Genomic DNA, 17,443 nt, shown 5'->3' with positions numbered 1-17,443 from the left:
AATGTCTATTTGACCAAGAAGGAGAGTGATGGGGTGCTACGCCAGATGACCTGGCCTCCACAGTCACCAGACCTGAACCCAATCGAGATGGTTTGGGGTGAGCTGGACCGCAGAGTGAAGGCAAAAGGGCCAACAAGTGCTAAGCATCTCTGGGAACTCCTTCAAGATTGTTGGAAGACCATACCCAGTGACTACCTCTTGAAGCTCATCAAGAGAATGCCAAGAGTGTGCAAAGCAGTCATCAAAGCAAAAGGTGGCTACTTTGAAGAACCTAGAATATAAGACATAATTTCAGTTGTTTCACACTTTTTTGTTAAGTATATAATTCCACATGTGTTAATTCATAGTTTTGATGCCTTCAGTGTGAATTTATAATTTTCATAGTCATGAAAATACAGAAAAATCTTTAAATGAGATGGTGTGTCCAAACTTGTGGTCTGTACTGTAGATAGATAGATAATAGAGAGATAGAGAGATAGATAATAGATAGATAATAGATAGATGATAGATAATAGATAGATGATAGATAGATAGATAGATAGATAGATAGATAGATAGATAGATAGATAGATAGATAGATAATAGATAGATAGATGATAGATAGATAATAGAGAGATAGATAATAGATAATAGATAGATAATAGATAGATGATAGATAGATAATAGATAGATAATAGATCGATTTAAAAATTAGATATATAGTTGCATAGATAAGTGTCATATAAATAGTGTTGAGATGGATTGACATAAGATAAAAAGAAAGAAAATAGAGAAATAGCTAAGAAACAGCAATGAAATAGAAAGATGAATAGATTGATAGAAAACAGATATGAGATAGATGACTGAATAATAGATGGATAGATATTCTACATATAGGATTTGAGTATCTTAGCAGATAGCTTCTAGAACGGTTGCTAGCCTGTTTTAAGGGGGTTAGTGAACAAGCAACATTTCACAGTACAGGCAATAAAAGTATGACTGGTAGTAGTCCAACCACTCAGGCCTCCAGGAATGTTGACACAAGACTGGAGGACACCTTGAAGGAAGATGATGGACCGCATTTTCAGCAACTACGTTTTGCACAGAGCCGCTGATGTTCATGGTGCAATCCTGTCCAACATTGTGTCTTCCATCCAAGTGGAAGATGCAAAGCATTATCTGTAGTTCATTGCTCACTGCTGCACTGTATTAAATTAGGGTTTGTTATTCCTGGGCAGATCTTTGCAGGTGCAAATCACCCGTGGAGGGGACCGTGTATAGACAATGACCAAGATGTGAATTTATGTTGTTGTGAATTCCACAGATGGAAGAATCGTTAATGTAGCTATGTATAAGAATGGGCTGTAATGCTGTGTCACAAGATTAATAGAAGATGGGTGATACAAAGTATTTGCCAAGCAACTCAACCTTTTTTATTTAGGTTTAAATTGTAAAACATTTTTAGAGATAAACCACTCTAAAGGATCAATATGCTACGCTCATGATAGCTGATACACAAGCAAAGGGATTGTCCATTTTGACGACTGCCAACTGATATCAGTAATTTGAAGCTGTTTATAAGACGAATCTGCAAGAAGAGGGGTAATCTACATTGTAAAACATAATTTTAGAAAGAGATCTTCAAAAATGACCCTAACGGTTATGGTCTTGTTTTTTTTCCCTAGAAATCCAAGTCATCTTGATCAATGATGTCTTCATCTCTACAATTTTTGCATTTATTGTCACACTCCTCAAAGCTTCCATTGTTATTTACACATACTTGGCCAACTGTTTCATTTGCTAATACACCGTCAGGGCTATCCCGTGATGAGTCTCCATCTTCATCTAGGGATGAACTATCAGGATACATCTGTGTCTTATTTGACTGTCCATTTGAGAATGTTTCTTCTGTATTATGGTTTTCTTTGCACTCTGCTTCGGCATTTTCTGCAGAACCATTGTGTGTTATGAGAGAGACTTGACCCATACAAAGTTTATGTAAATACAAGCCGTCTTCTTCTTTGACATCTTCCTCAGTGCTGTCAACAGAGTTTGTTATTTCATTTTCAACTAGGTGGTCTTCAATTTCTTGGCCATCATCTTCAGTGTTGATTTCAGGGTTAGCGGTTTCATCTTCATCAGGGTGGGATTCATCTTCTTGGATATCTTCCTCTGTGTTCATATTGGGGTTAGTTTCGTTATCAATAATGTGGTCTTCATCTTCTGTGACATCTTCAGTGTTAATATCAAGGTTAGTGGTTTCATTTTTAACAAGGTTGTCTTCATTTTCTTGGACATCTTCCTCCATGTTAATAAGAGGGTTAGTTGTTTCATTTTCGACAAGATGCTCTTCGGCTTCTTGGACATCATCCTCAGTGTTGACATCAGGGTTAGTTGTTTCATTTTTGACAAGGTGGTCTTCATCTTCTTGGACATTAGGGTCAGTTGTTTCATTTTCGTCAATATGGTCTTCATCTCCTGAAAATTCATCTGTTGGAACGTGAACTTCTTCAGTATTTATTTCCCCTTCATTCTCAGTCTCATTAGTTTCCTCTATATAACTTGTTAATTGTTGTTCCGTAGTTGGACAATCAGAACTATGTTCATCATTGTTCTCATTCTCTTCACAAATTGATGTATTTCCATCAGGGCAATTAATGCTTGACTCTTTTGCAATGGCAGAATTTTTCTCCAATACATCAGAATTAGAATTTTCGAAATCATCCTCCAAATCTTGTGTAGGTTTAATTTCTTCATCAAGTCCATTACTTTCCAGTTGTTCACTTCCTCTTTCTTGAGCTTCACCTATAGATTGAAAATCACTTGAGTCACAGCCTTCACATTCATCTTTTACTGACTTGATCTCTTGACTAACGCTATCTTCAATTAAAATATCTGATTCACCATTATGAATTTCTTCACCAGCTGCATTGGATGCTTCTTCATTCTCGGTCGAGCAGCCATTCACTATGCTATGTTCAGCTTCTTTGCTTTGTTCCTTTAGCGATGGAAGGAGTACAGCATCACTTACATCATATTTAGGGTCATTGTTCTCTCTCTTTACTTTTAAAATCTGTTGTAGGTCAAAGGCTTTAATGATTGGGGCATTGATAGCAACTGCTTGTGGTTTAGCTAATTTTAATGCTCTTTTTTGCATGATACATTTCTCACATGGGCAGAAGTCATCATTAGGTTGTCCACTGCTGTCCTCTCCAAAGGAAGCACTGAACGTTAGATCTTCTTCATCAGTTTCAGATGAAATCTCAGTTGTCCCAACATCTCTGTTGTCTCCACATGCATAACGGTGCATGGACACTCTATGCATTGTTTGTAAACGTCTTCTTCGTTCATCGGCTTGTAGAGAAAATTTGCCTTCAACTGGAGGTCGTGGAACCCTAGCTCCTGTCTTAGATTGTATTCTCTTGAGTTCATTCGAAATGCTCCTCTGGATTCTTTCACTTACCTCATTTTTAAGCTCAGTAATCATCATATCGAGATTTTCATTGTCTTCCAAGTTCCACCGGACTTTGAACTCATTCATAGCATCTACATAGTGAGTCATGAATTCTTTTTCAATTTTTTTCAGCAGTTTTAATACCCAAACTGGATCGGCTACATGTCCTTTTTTCTCCTTATTTTTCCCATTTGAATCAGATGTAGAAATGACGGTTGATGGACTATCATTTGGGGAATTGATGTTGTTTGTCTCTGGTGAGTTGGACTCATTGGACTTTGGTTCTCCATCATTGCTAAGGATATTCATGTTATCATTATTTGAAATCCTGTGTTCTTCTACCACTTCAATACATTCAACATCATTAACATTATTTACTAAATTATAATGTCCCTCTTCTTCTGTTTCAACTTTAACATTTGTTTCAAATGCGTTGTCACTGTCGTCGAACTTCTCGTTCATGTTTTCATCCACGCTGCATGGTTTAACCTCTTGAAAATTAGCTGAATCTTCCTCGTTTGTAATTTCTTGTCCGTTCTCTTCACTGTGTTCTTCAAAAATTACACTTCTCTGTTCACAGCTTAGCATATTTGCAGTAGCACATTCTACCTCTTTAGCTACTTTAGTAGACAGTTTTCCATCATCTGGCCTCCCAATTGTCACCATGTGGTCACCTCCACCAGTTATGCTTCCATCACCAGATCCTTCAAAGCCACTATTAATGTCAACTCCGGAAGATGAAACAGGTGTTAATTCATCATCTCTAGAGTAGCGTTTTCCAGATTTAATATTGGTGATACTTTTGTTAGTTGAACCCTCTGCCCATAATGCCTGTAATATGTTTAACAATTCAAAGTATTTTGGTTTTCTTATGTCATTCGTACTCTTTATGATCTCTGTTTGGCCTTCATCTAGAAGCTGCAGACTAGCTAGGCATGATATTAGGACGGTGGCAGAATTACTGAGCTTTCTTCCCATGGTCTGAGATACTTCTGGCAAACTGATCGATCGATCAAATTTTGAGTCTTGTAGAGGGTTTAGCAATGCTTTCATTATTTGCACAGAGGCCTGTATATTTTTCGGGAGAAACTTTTTGTCACAAGCAAACTCGTTTATCACTGACTCATTTTTAACATTATTTGCTGCTACCTTACTTGATAAAACAGATTCCGCAACATCTATCCCATCAGAAATATTTATGTCCTGAATATCATTTTCAGTAATAATGCCATTTACGTCTTGAGATATCTCTTCTTTAGTCTCACTGCTGTTGTGCTCCTCTTTTACAGACTCCTCAAGCAACTGTCCCTCTTCTGGTTCCATATCAATGGATGTTTTCGACGCATCTGTTCCTATCTCAGGATCATTTTTTTTCTGGCATTCTTCCACTTCATACTCAACAACCATTGTTTGTGAGGGAATCTTCCTTAGCCATTCATTTACTACTTCCTCTGGGGTCACATTTGGTAATGCAGATGGAACAAGCTCAATGTTTATACTGTTTATTGCATCTAAACATTCTTCCTTATGTCTTTTCTTGGAAGAGCTAGAACTATTCTTACATTGTTTGGTACTTTGCAAGCCTTCTGCACTATTATGACTTGTCACAACAGTTTTTGACCTCTTGCAGGTCTCCGTACTATCTCTAGATCCTGTCATTCCCTTTGATCCTGGTGTTGATGTTCTTGAGTTATCAGTCTTTTCTCCATTCATAGTTTTTACCTGGTCACTGGACATACTAGAGCTAGATAATCTAAAATGTGCTAATCTTACATTTTGATGGGTTGGTTTTCCTTCAGGAGGTGATGGACTTTGGATACAATTTGTATCAGAAGCTTCTGTTTGACTAGCTGAGTCAGCAACCATGTTGTCATTTACTGCATTCCCTACTTGTGAAATGTCTCCGTTACTATCATGGATAGAATTCAGGTCAACTTTTTCAGGACTTTTAACTATACTGCTCCTTTCAGACATTGATGATACTCTAGAGCTAGCATTGAGGTTGGGTTCATTTTCGTCACAGCTGGCACAATTGAATTTAGAGCGAAGAGATTTACTTGAAGCTCTCGAAATGGGTAGTTCACCTTCGTCGTTTACTACCTGATCTGACTCTTCAGCACAAGTTGATGGTTCATTACAGCTTTCCTGATAGTTTAGCGATTGCTCCTCATCTTGTGCACAACTTGGTTGTACAGATTCAGATATTGAGGACATTGATTGACGTGACTTGGTGGATTGAAAGCTCTGCCCCTGATGTTCAGTAAAGGATGTTCTCTTGGATTGAGACAGGGTAGCTTCGCATTCACTCACACTGTTCTTGCAATCATCTATACTTTCATGTTTCGTTATCAAACTTTCACTGTTTTGTTTTGAAACGGAAGATAAACAGGGAGAGTTCCGCAAACTATCTTCATTGAGTCCATTGACCTTCACACTTTTTTTAGAGGAAGATCTAGATTTAGTTGAAGATCTGGAAAGTGTTCTTGTTGAACGATTATCATAATCATCAAGACTAGTTTTCCTAGATGATTCCTTTTCATAATGTATACCAACGCTATCATGTAAGCTATTTTTCTCTTCTGCAGGTTCACTTCCACAGAGATCTTCTGAGTTTCTTGTTTCCAACGATATGTCCTGCATATTCTTCAGTGATCCCTTAGAACTGGAATGGTTTGTTTCTTCTTCCTCCTCATTATAGCTAAGGTTTGATGCAATGCTTTTTGTGGAGGGGTTATTTTCCTTCATTATTCCACTTTTACTCTTTCTAGAATGTAACGATGACTGTGAACCAACACTTGTTCTTGCGCTACAGTTTTCACCATCTGAACAGGGAGTGGGAGATGCTTCTGCACACTCTTCTGAGCTGCCTGCATGACTTCTATGGCTACATTGTTCTTCAGACTGTAGGTTCTTCATGGAACCTTGACTATTTAAGCTGGAACTTGACTTGCTTTGACTCCTGCATCTTTTGGTTTCTTCATTATCTGATATTACATCTACGTTTGAGATTACGGTTGACCGACCGCTCCGGCTTGCACACTGATTAACTGTTGAATATGTAACTGTTGTATCTCCATTTTCTTTGATTTCAGAATAATGTGAAGAGTTTTGCACAATATGCTCTGTGTACTCTTCAGAGGACATAGAATGTAGACTATCAATTGACGTCTTTTCATTGCACACCAATCTGTGTCGTGAGGATGTACTTGAAGTTGATGATCGAGTTTGCCATGTAGCTCTTTTCACATAGTCCCCTTGTTGGTTGATATGCATTGGGTTTTTCCAGATATCATATTCTTGACATTGCATGCCACAGTGACTGCAATACATGTCCTCTGTGCCCGCATCGTTTATCTTTGAGGTATACGAGTCACCATCACATGGGTAAAATGATTCATCTGTTTCTGAATAATTTTCAGTGTTCAATTCTCCCATCTTCATGTTTTCATCATATAAGCAAAGTTGATCGCACTTTGCTTTACCTATCGAACTGGACTTTTTTATCTGTGTGGACCATTGAAGCGTTTCCTCGTTAAGGAGACGAAATCGAACCTTCATCTCTACTGAAAGGCTGCCATCTTTGTTTACGTGAACTTTTTTTTCAATGTCATCATTGAGTAAGGAGTGCCCTGTGTCTGATGATTTTTCATGAGGACACATATTGGGATAAGACCCATAGCCGCTGTTTACTGGTGACATATTCAATCCATTTGGATATGATTTTTCAGATGACAGAGATGTCCTCTTACTTGATGCTGACCGAGGGTGGATCACGCTCTTTTTGGCTTTTAGTCCAAAGTTTGCTGTACAAACATAAACAAACAGAAAATAATGTTAGTTCCGTATAGACATCAAACTGTGTAGTGTTTAATTGTGCTATATCTATAAGGGTATCAGCATGACACTGGGATCTAATATGCAAATTAGCTGACACCAAAGAGAGTTTAGGGAGAAGAGTTCATTTGAAAACATTTTCTCATGGTTTTCTCATTGTCTCTAAGGCTAGGTTCACATTGCGTTAGGGCAATCCGTTAAGCGCATAGCGCTAGCGGATTGCGCTAACGCAATGTTTGTTTAGGGTCCGCGTTTGCCGTTCCCGCTAGCGCAGATCCCCGATCTGCGCTAGCAAGGTCCGTCACAAAAGAACGGCACATCGCTAGCGCGTGCCGAAAATGGCATGCGCTAGCGATGCGCTAAAGCAAAAAAAAATCACATTGCTGTCAATGGGTGCGCTAACGGACCCGTTGCACGGTGTTAATTGCGACATTTTTGCCGTGCAACGCAGTCCGTTAGCGTTAACCCATTAACGCAATGTGAACCTAGCCTAAGTCTTCCAACACCAGATGGATCTCCAGGAGGAGAATTGGGGCCTGGAACCTAGGGGTCCCACTCTCAAGAGGACCCTTTGATCTATATATATAAAAAAAAACAATACTACTAAAGGCCCATGATAGTTGGACCCTTGTTGGAGATTTTGCATTGGTGATTACAAGCTTCAAGTTAGGCCATTCTAGAGAAGGCTTCTTCTCAGATACTCTAGGTGAAGGGTTGCCATAGGAGAGTTGATCCCGTAGGTGTCTGAATTCACCGAGATGAGAATTTACTGAGGGATGGCAATTTGCAGGCACCGCACTTTCCCAACTTGAACACACCTTTCTTTGACCAGGCCATGCCTCGAGAACTAATTTTGGGACATATGTATACTTCCGGTTGGATGTCTGTGCTGTATTGTCATGGCAGACATTTATTTAAAGGGCTTTTACGGTCTAATGCGACTGGAGACTAAGGAATACCCCCATAGCACACACTGGGTGTTCCGATGATTCACTGATTTCTTAGCTGGGAATGACGTTGATGTATGCATCATGCATACTCTCGGCCAGAGCCCGTCTAGTGAGCGCGGTCTGGCTCCATAAACTTGTATTGAGTGAGGCAATGCCGACTGGAAGGCAGCGCCCACTAGATGGGGCACGGTCTCGCTCAATACAAATGTATAAAGCAAGGCCCTGCACATTGGACGGGATTTGGCCAGCGAACCCTCGCAGTGCACAATGCGTACATTTGGGGGATTCATAAGTCTCCAGTCGCTCAGAGTGACAGCAGGCTTGTCAATTTAGACCGTACAACCCCTTCAATAATTTTTGCACACATTTTTGTAGCACGAGGTTTAGAGAAAGCAATGCCTTTGGTTTTCAATAAAAAATAAAACTTCTAAACCAGTGTGTGAAGCATCAAGTAAAATGTTGTTCCCTGCCTCTACATCATGCTGCGCTCAGATTACATAGCAAAAACCTGCTGACAGATTCCCATTAAAGGGGTTGTAAAAATAAATTATTCAAAAATGTAAAAATGTTTGTAAGATCTTACTTCTCTAGGACTATGCAAACATTTTTGGCAGATGAAGAAAAAATGCTGCAAAGTAAACATGCTTTCAAAAACAAAAGTATTAATAGTTTATTTTTATAAGTGTGAATGAACAAAAGAGAAATCTAAATCACACCGATATTTGGTTACTGCAGAAAAATGGCAGCAGGTCTCTGGGACTGAGGAGTAACAATGTAATATGTGGCTGTGAGAGAAGGCAGATTTGTTCGCCAAAGATCTGATGAACGGTACAATAATGAGGGTCTGCAGGAACAGTGAAGATTAGTGGAGGGTCCTGCAAGTTTGAAGCTTCATGTCAACAAATGGAGTATGGATATGTTGTTAAGATTAATACTGTCCCTAATACTGAAAAATATAAGTAGATACTCATCCTTCATGTAATACCATCAGGGAGGTGTGTCTGATTGGCTCCAAATTTATTCTCAAGCCGGACAACGACCTCCAACATACAACCAATGTAATTATGAGGAGTCCTGGGGGTGATGATCCGGCCCGACAGAGCCCTGATCTCACATCATCCAGTCTGTCTGGGATCACAAAGAGACCGAAAGATCCGAACAAGCCTCATACACAGAAGATCTGGGGTCAGGTCTCCAAGATGTTTGGAATATACCGAGTTCCTTCAAGCACAGTGCACAAGTGTACCTAAGAGAACTAATGGAGGTGATTGATGTGATTTACATTCCTATATTGTTAATTTACTTTTTATTTTGTTAGTTGATAAAAAAAAACTATTAACACTTTTATTTTTTTAAAGCATCCTTACGCCGCAGCGTTTCTCAACACTTGCCTACCTAGAACGTTTGCATATGTATGTTGATATCTAATTGCTTCCATTTATAGCTAGAGGCTGCACTACTGAGAAATTCTAACGGCAACATAGTCATCTCTAATTTCTACGAGGCGCAATGTTGCTAGCATCGACCTTTTGTAGGTCTAAATAATTAAAAGTGGCTATATCTACTTGGCTTGAAAAGTGGGGGCATTGATAAATATTTATATTTGGAACTACAAGAGTTCTTCATGGACAAAGTGCACCTAGACAGAAATTAGTCGGGGACTTGCTGACATGAAGATCTCTCAGTAGTGAAGTCTAAAACTTTGGACCTTTGACATTGAGACCTCCTACAGTTTTGACTTCGTTTTCATTTTCTTCTGGTAGGTTGAAAAATGTTGAATCCTGAAAGATCCATTCTTTATCGCAAATTATCTGCTTCACCTTCCCACAAAAAAAAGTCTTAACCGATTCCTTGGAAGATGCTCAGAAGTCCCTGAAGTTTATGCGGAAAGATTTTAAGAGATTGAATATCTTCATGTCCTTCCTCTCCTAGTTGAGTTCTCACGACAGTCTTCCCCCCTTTTCTGGCCATGAGAACTTTGAAGTATATTTCTACAAGCTTATTCCTGCCCGGGATCAAACACGGTTTCATGGACCTTGGATTAGCTGAAGAAGGGGAAGCTAAAGGAATAGACAGTAAAAAGATGGTGCTCTTGTATAAACCTTCCTGGAAGTAAATCCTGACTTGAGCTCCCAGACTTAACATCTCAAGGATTTCACTCCATAATTTTAACTTTATTGCACTGGGATGGGACGTAAAATTCACACATGGACAAAATGTAAAATGTACGATTGTCCAGCCCCAGCTCCGGAAAGAATGATCATTTTTATAATAACTACTAAATATTACTTTATATTGTATTAAATATTGATTTTTATAACATTTTATGAATCTTGAATGCGAATATAATAGAGAGTGTGCTGATGTGTTAACTAATAACTGGATTACGAAGCTCATAACATCAAAGATAAACTACCAGACTTGTAAAATCTCCAGTTTCACCATAAAAGTTTCACTGTCTTCTTAATGTTTATGAAATGGAAACGCTAAAACTTTATTGACTGATATATAGAGATCTGGATCAGGTGCAGGTGGTTTTATTTTTTTGCTTAAGATTCACAAAATATGTAGGTTGCTGCAATTGCTGTTCTTCGGGGCAGTAGCATTTCCTATAATTTGGTAAATTTGTGGGGTTCCCATTTCCATACTTCAACTTCAGCGTATATCTTTGGGTAAAAAAAAGTTGCACAAAGCTATGGAAAGGTCAGATTTTTGAGGAAATGGTTCCAAGATCTCTTGGCTGCAATGAGGACACATTACTTGCTGGTTTTAAAGCATTTTTTGCTAGCTAATCTGGGAACAGTAGCCCGTAACCCAACATGTCATGTCACCGGCTGGGATGGCAGCGCCAACATTGCTGGAGCGGTGTCACTGCAGGAGGTGAGTATAAACAGTTTTTATGTTAATTCTGGAATTCTTGAATTCATGAAGCTGAGGTTGTCCCGTAGTGGACAACCCCTTTAAGGGAGATAACTTGCTGTCAGAGGAGTTTCCCTTTAATCAGAATACATGCATTCTTGGCCAGACTGAGCATACATGCATGCAGGACGTTTGTTTTACGCCCAGTGGGTGTCCGGCCAACAGTTATTAAAAGTACATGAGCAAGAAGACCTGAGAAAGGAAGCTAGAGATTAAAATTACAAGGAAGGTGAAAATATCAGAGCTAATAAGGCTGACATTATGGGCAGACAGCAATGGCCTGTCCCTGAGATGAGAAGTCTCTGGATATTGTTGAGGATTCATGCAAATTTTTTTCTATTCCAAAAGGTGATCTCCAAGTGCAATGCAGAAAAAAAAAGTCAAAGGTCACATGACCTCTGACTACGACTACGCTTACCATTTTTCTTGTTGTCCATGACCTCCGAATTGTTGCTTAGATGAGATCGGAGGCCTGGGAGCTTGTCAGTAACACTTTTACGCATATTTTCCATTTGGATTGGCTTGAAGGGCTCTTTCCCTGCACAGATGAGGATGTTGGAGGACTGCAGAACTGCTTGTATACTTTCAATCTGTGGAGTTCAAGAACTATGTTTATTAACTTCTCTAAACTTAACATGCAAATACAACCCTTATTATTTACTATAATAATACTTTTTTTTTTTACCTTATCTTGACGATAACTTACTTTTGGCACGCCTACCTAATGTGTGCAACTTCTTGGTACTATATAGTTGCCATCTTTGACCTCCTATGAAGCTCAGCCAGATGCTGGACTTTATAAGAGACCACAATTTACACTATATAGTGCGGCAAATATTTTAAGATCAATCAAAGGTTCAAGCCCCCTAGGAAGACTAAAAATTAAAGCAAAACGTAAAAACAAAAAGTTTAAAAATAAAATACAAAAAAAAAACATAAAAATATAAAAATTAGAATAGTTGATAATTGAAATAAAGGGACTGAATATAAATAAAGAAATTAATAAAATTGATATATTTGATATTGCCTGGTCCATAGCAGTCCAATTAATCTAAAAGCTAAATGCCATGAAGAGAAAAAATCAAAAGAACAAGAATTGCAAATTTTTCTATCACCACAGCTCCCTAAAAAAATAAATAAAGTAAAAAGTGAACAAAATGTCGTATATACCCCTAATTTGGTTTCAAAATAGTCAGATCGCCATGCAAAAAACAAGACCTCACGCAGCTTCAATGACAAAAACAAAAATATTATGGGTCTTAGAAAACGGTGACACAAACCAACATTTTTTATCTACAAACTTCTGAATATGGCCATGCGAATGGAAAAATATTAATTATTGTTTTTTGGTAGAAGAGGATAAACGTAAGAGCATAAATGAAAAATGACCTGATCCTTCAGGGGTTAAAGGTTATGTACTTCTTCATGCACATTTTTTATTTGCTTCAGTAATGTAGTCAAACAATTTCCGAAGTAATTTTTATGAAAGATGTTCCATTATTTTGCTGCTTCGCAATGTCGGTAATTCCTATATCTAACTGTGTGAAATACAAAAATGTTAGCAATCTATCGGAGCTCCTACTTGTGACATCTCTCTGCTCTACCTCCATTCTTCCGTTAGAGATAGCAACAGAAAGGAGACAGTGGTTGTACCCAGATTTCCACAGGCTAGAGAGGGTAGAAAGAAGATTTAGTCTAAGAAAGGGGAGAGAAAACAGGCTGTAGATAAACAGGAAAGCCAATAATAAGGAAATGTGTGCAGGATAGAGGCTGTGCTGGTATATGAGCTAATTGAGACAGCAGCTTCCTGGATACGCATAGGCATTACATCCAACCTATATTACTGGGAAATACACAAACACATCACATTCAGGCTATATTACTGGAAGAGACACACAGATCTCACATCCAGCCTATATTACTGGGAAAGACACAGACCTCACATCCAGCCTATATTACTGGAAGAGACATACAGACCTCACATCCAGCCTATATTACTGGAAGAGACATACAGACCTCACATCCAGCCTATATTACTGTGAGAGACACACAGACCTCACATCCATCCTATATTACTGGGGGAGACACACAGACCTCACATCCAGCCTATATTACTGGAAGAGACACACAAATCTCACATCCAGCCTATATTACTGGAAGAGACACACAGACCTCACATCCAGCCTATATTACTGGGAAAGACACAGACCTCACATCCAGCCTATATTACTGGAAGAGACATACAGACCTCACATCCAGCCTATATTACTGGAAGAGACATACAGACCTCACATCCAGCCTATATTACTGTGAGAGACACACAGACCTCACATCCATCCTATATTACTGGGGGAGACACACAGACCTCACATCCAGCCTATATTACTGAGAGAGACACTCAGACCTCACATCCAGCCTATATTACTGAGAGAGACACACAGACCTCACATCCAGCCTATATTACTGAGAGAGACACTCAGACCTCACATCCAGCCTATATTACTGAGAGAGACACAGATCTCACATCCAGCCTATATTACTGGGAGAGACACACAGACCTCACATCCAGCCTATATTACTGAGAGAGACACACAGACCTCACATCCAACCTATATTTCTGGGAGAGACACACAGACCTCACATCCAGCCTATATTACTGAGAGATACACACAGACCTCACATCCAGCCTATGTTCCTCGGAGAGACACACACACACAAATCTCACATCCAGACTATATTACTGGGATAGACACACAGAGCTCAGACATATCCATCCTATATTACTAGGAGAGACACATGGACCTAAGATCCAACCAATGTTATAGGAAGAGATACAAAGACCTCACATCCAGCTTATATTACGGGGAAACACACCGACCTCAGATCCAGACTGTATTACTGGACGATAATCAGAAACCTCACTTCTAGCCTATATTACTGGGAGAGACACACAAACCACACATCCAGACTATATTACTGGGAGATACACACAGACCTCACATCCAGCCTATATTACTGGGAGAGACACACAAACCTCACATCCAGCCTATATTACTGGGGGAGACACACGGACCTCACATTCAGCCTGTATTACTGGGGGAGACACAGAGACCTCACATCCAGCCTATATTACTGGGGGAGACACACAGACCTCACATCCAGCCTATATTACTGGGGGAGACACACAGACCTCACATTCAGCCTGTATTACTGGGAGACACACAGAGCTCACATTCAGCCTGTATTACTGGGGGAGACACAGAGACCTCACATCCAGCCTATATTACTGGGGGAGACACACAGACCTCACATCCAGCCTATATTACTGGGGGAGACACACGGACCTCACATTCAGCCTGTATTACTGGGGGAGACACACAGACCTCACATCCAGACTATATTACTGGGAGATACACACAGACCTCACATCCAGCCTATATTACTGGGAGAGACACACAGACCTCACATCCAGCCTATATTACTGGGGGAGACACAAGACCTCACATCCAGCCTGTATTACTGGGGGAGACACACAGACCTTACATACAGCCTATATTACTGGGAGAGACACACAGACCTCACATTCAGCCTGTATTACTGGGGGAGACACACGGGCCTCACATCCATCCTATATTACTGAGAAAGCTACATTCCACAAAAGAAAAATCTGAAACTTTGATCAGGTTACAAACTGCTTATCAAGGAGCCTGAAAATTAATGAAGGAATGAAGTTTGCAGACAAACATATTGCAATTATATTAACTAAACATAACCAGTGCCTGCTACGGTCAAAGATCAGTAGTGGAAGAGCTACATTTAAGCCCTGTGATGAAATTCTGATTTGCTCATAACATATTGCATTCCATACAAAAACATTTCTTATATGAGCTGTTTCATCAACAAAAATGCTTTTATACGCCCTAGTTATGTCTCCCATAAATTACTACAGCAGCCCCTATTATATCATTCCTTTACACCCATCCAATCCACCTGTCCCCACTTTCCTGTATCACCTCTTTTATGCATTGTCCAACATATATATTGTAAAACACTCACAATGACATGCAAAGCGGTCTACAAACTGTCCACTCCATATATCTTTGCCATTATCTGCTGCTTGATTTCCACTTGCAATCCCTTCTCTCTTGAAAACTCAAAGATTTATCCTGTGCTTCCCCTATACTCTAGAATGCATTACCCCAACACTATAGACTTTTTCGAACCCTTGTACTTTCAAAAGAAAATTTGTCTCTTCATAAAAGCTTTTTGCCTGCAACAACCCGACCCCCAGGACACAACTTTATACATGGGTTATTACGGTTTCTTCATTTATGCCACATCCAAATTGGTAAGGTCGTCGTTCAACAGTCACAATAAAATAAAAAAGGCTACCCCAGAAAGCTGGACGTTAGAGAGAACAGAAGGCTCCTTTGTAACAAATAATCAGTAAGTTCAATATATTGTTTGAAACGGGGTTTCAAATGAAATGTACAACTTTCTTGAAGAATCCAGAAATTGCTTATGTTTTCCTAAAAAGTCTTTCCGGTGAATTAATCCTGGGTTCCGGAGCGAGGATCGTGCAGCAGCTGCATGAGATGATTCGCTCTGAGCCTGAAGTCATCTTTGCCCTTATCTACCCCTTCTATCACACGCAATCTGCAGTCCTCATCAGACCTTCTTGCCTTCTCTTCCCTTGTCTCATTTCTTTTCCGGGAGGCTCCATGATTTCTCCGGTGCTTCCCCATACTTAAGGACTTATTACCCCAGCATATAAGACTTTTTCCCATCCTTCAAATTTAAAAAAGCGACCTGAAGAGTCCCCTCTTATGAATCACATAACCTGCGACAACCCTATATCCAGTACACAAGGGTATAAGAAGCTTACTGCCATCTCTTTCCTCTTACATAGTAAGCTATCGCGGTCATGGTCCTCTCTGCTTGGAGTTTATAGTATTTGCTCTGATCGTACTGCTCTCTGTATTTCCCACACAGTCCTAAAAAGTTATCAAAAAAATGTCCTCTTCATAAGAAATTTAAAGTGAACTCAATCCATGGGCAGCATGTATCAGGCGCTGGATGCATGATCTCACCAGGTAGGTTTGACTCTAAAATGCTGCGGCAATTCAGAGGAAAACATACTTTAAAAGCCGCCAGGACCGAACCTTGCTGGAGACTAGTCCGACAGGCGACTTCTCCCTGCCTGTTGCCCTGGATTGTCTCTTTAAGGCTTTAGCAAGCTCTCAACCTTGACAGCCAAAATGAGTGGTACAAAGTGGGTTCAGGAGCTGAGCTCCATCCATATGCCACTTTGGCAGAGATTTGATGTACAGATGGGTCTTGCTGTAAGGATAGAATCAAAAATACTGCAGAACCATGCTGTGGAAGCCACTTGTGACCACGGCATCTAAGCAGTTAAACAGAGGCAAGAAACTCTGTTATCCCATTGAGGAATGCTGATTAGCTGTGATGGTAGTCGGTGGCCTAATAAAAGCCTCAAAATCTGCCATCTTTGTACACCTTTTAATCCCTGCAAAGGACACGGATTCCCGAATCCGCAGTGCTTGGGCTGGAAGGCCCAGTTTTGCTGGCCCTTTAATTCCTCCTTACACTGTGAACATTGGGGTGCATGCAATGAAGTATTACATACTGACTCTGGTCAGTACCAGTCTCAGGACATTCTTTGCGGGCGGTGTTAGCGTGTTCTGTGCTCCAATTTGCTTCCTATTAAGAAGGTAGCAGTGCCTCCTGTAATGCATATGCACCAGGCCCATCGTCTCCTATGTGATGTATATGTCCCAGCCACAGCATCTCCTATGTGATATATATGTTCCAGCCCCAGCATCTCCTATGTGATGCATATGCTCCCACCCCAGTGTCTATGTGATGTATATGCTTCAGCACCAGTGTCTCATAGGTGATGTATATGCTCCTATCCCAGTTTATCCTGTGTGATTTATATGTACCAGCTCGAGTGTCTTCTATGTGATGCATGTGCTTCAGTCCAAGTATCTCCTATATAATGTATATGCTCCAGCACCAGTGTCTTCTGTGTAATTAATATACACTGCTCAAAAAAATAAAAGGAACACTTAAACAACAGAATATAATTCCAAGTAAATCAAACAACACTGATTGATAATCAATTTCACATGCTGTTGTGCAAATGGAATAGACAACAGATGGAAATTATTGGCAATTATCAAGACACCCCTCAATAAAGGAGTGGTTCTGCAGGTGGGGACCACAGACCACATCTCAGTACCAATGCTTTCTGGCTTTGGTTTTGGTCACTTTTGAATGTTGGTTG

At 39.9% G+C, this 17,443-nt stretch overlaps 1 protein-coding gene across 1 annotated transcript in view; it reads right to left on the bottom strand.

The window, feature by feature from the left end:
- Positions 1-1,660: 1,660 nt before the first annotated feature.
- Positions 1,661-17,443, bottom strand: part of RP1L1 (RP1 like 1) — a 34,732-nt gene continuing 18,949 nt past the window's right edge. The window contains exons 2-3 of the mRNA XM_069726861.1: positions 11,555-11,726; positions 1,661-7,236 (exon numbers count right to left, since the gene is read on the bottom strand). Coding sequence (XP_069582962.1) covers positions 1,661-7,236; positions 11,555-11,726 — 5,748 coding nt within the window. The remainder of the gene's footprint in view (positions 7,237-11,554; positions 11,727-17,443) is intronic.

The sequence above is a fragment of the Ranitomeya imitator genome, chromosome 5 (genome assembly GCF_032444005.1).
Source record: "Ranitomeya imitator isolate aRanImi1 chromosome 5, aRanImi1.pri, whole genome shotgun sequence".
Lineage (NCBI taxonomy): Eukaryota > Metazoa > Chordata > Amphibia > Anura > Dendrobatidae > Ranitomeya > Ranitomeya imitator.
This window is presented reverse-complemented; position numbering and strand designations above follow the sequence as displayed.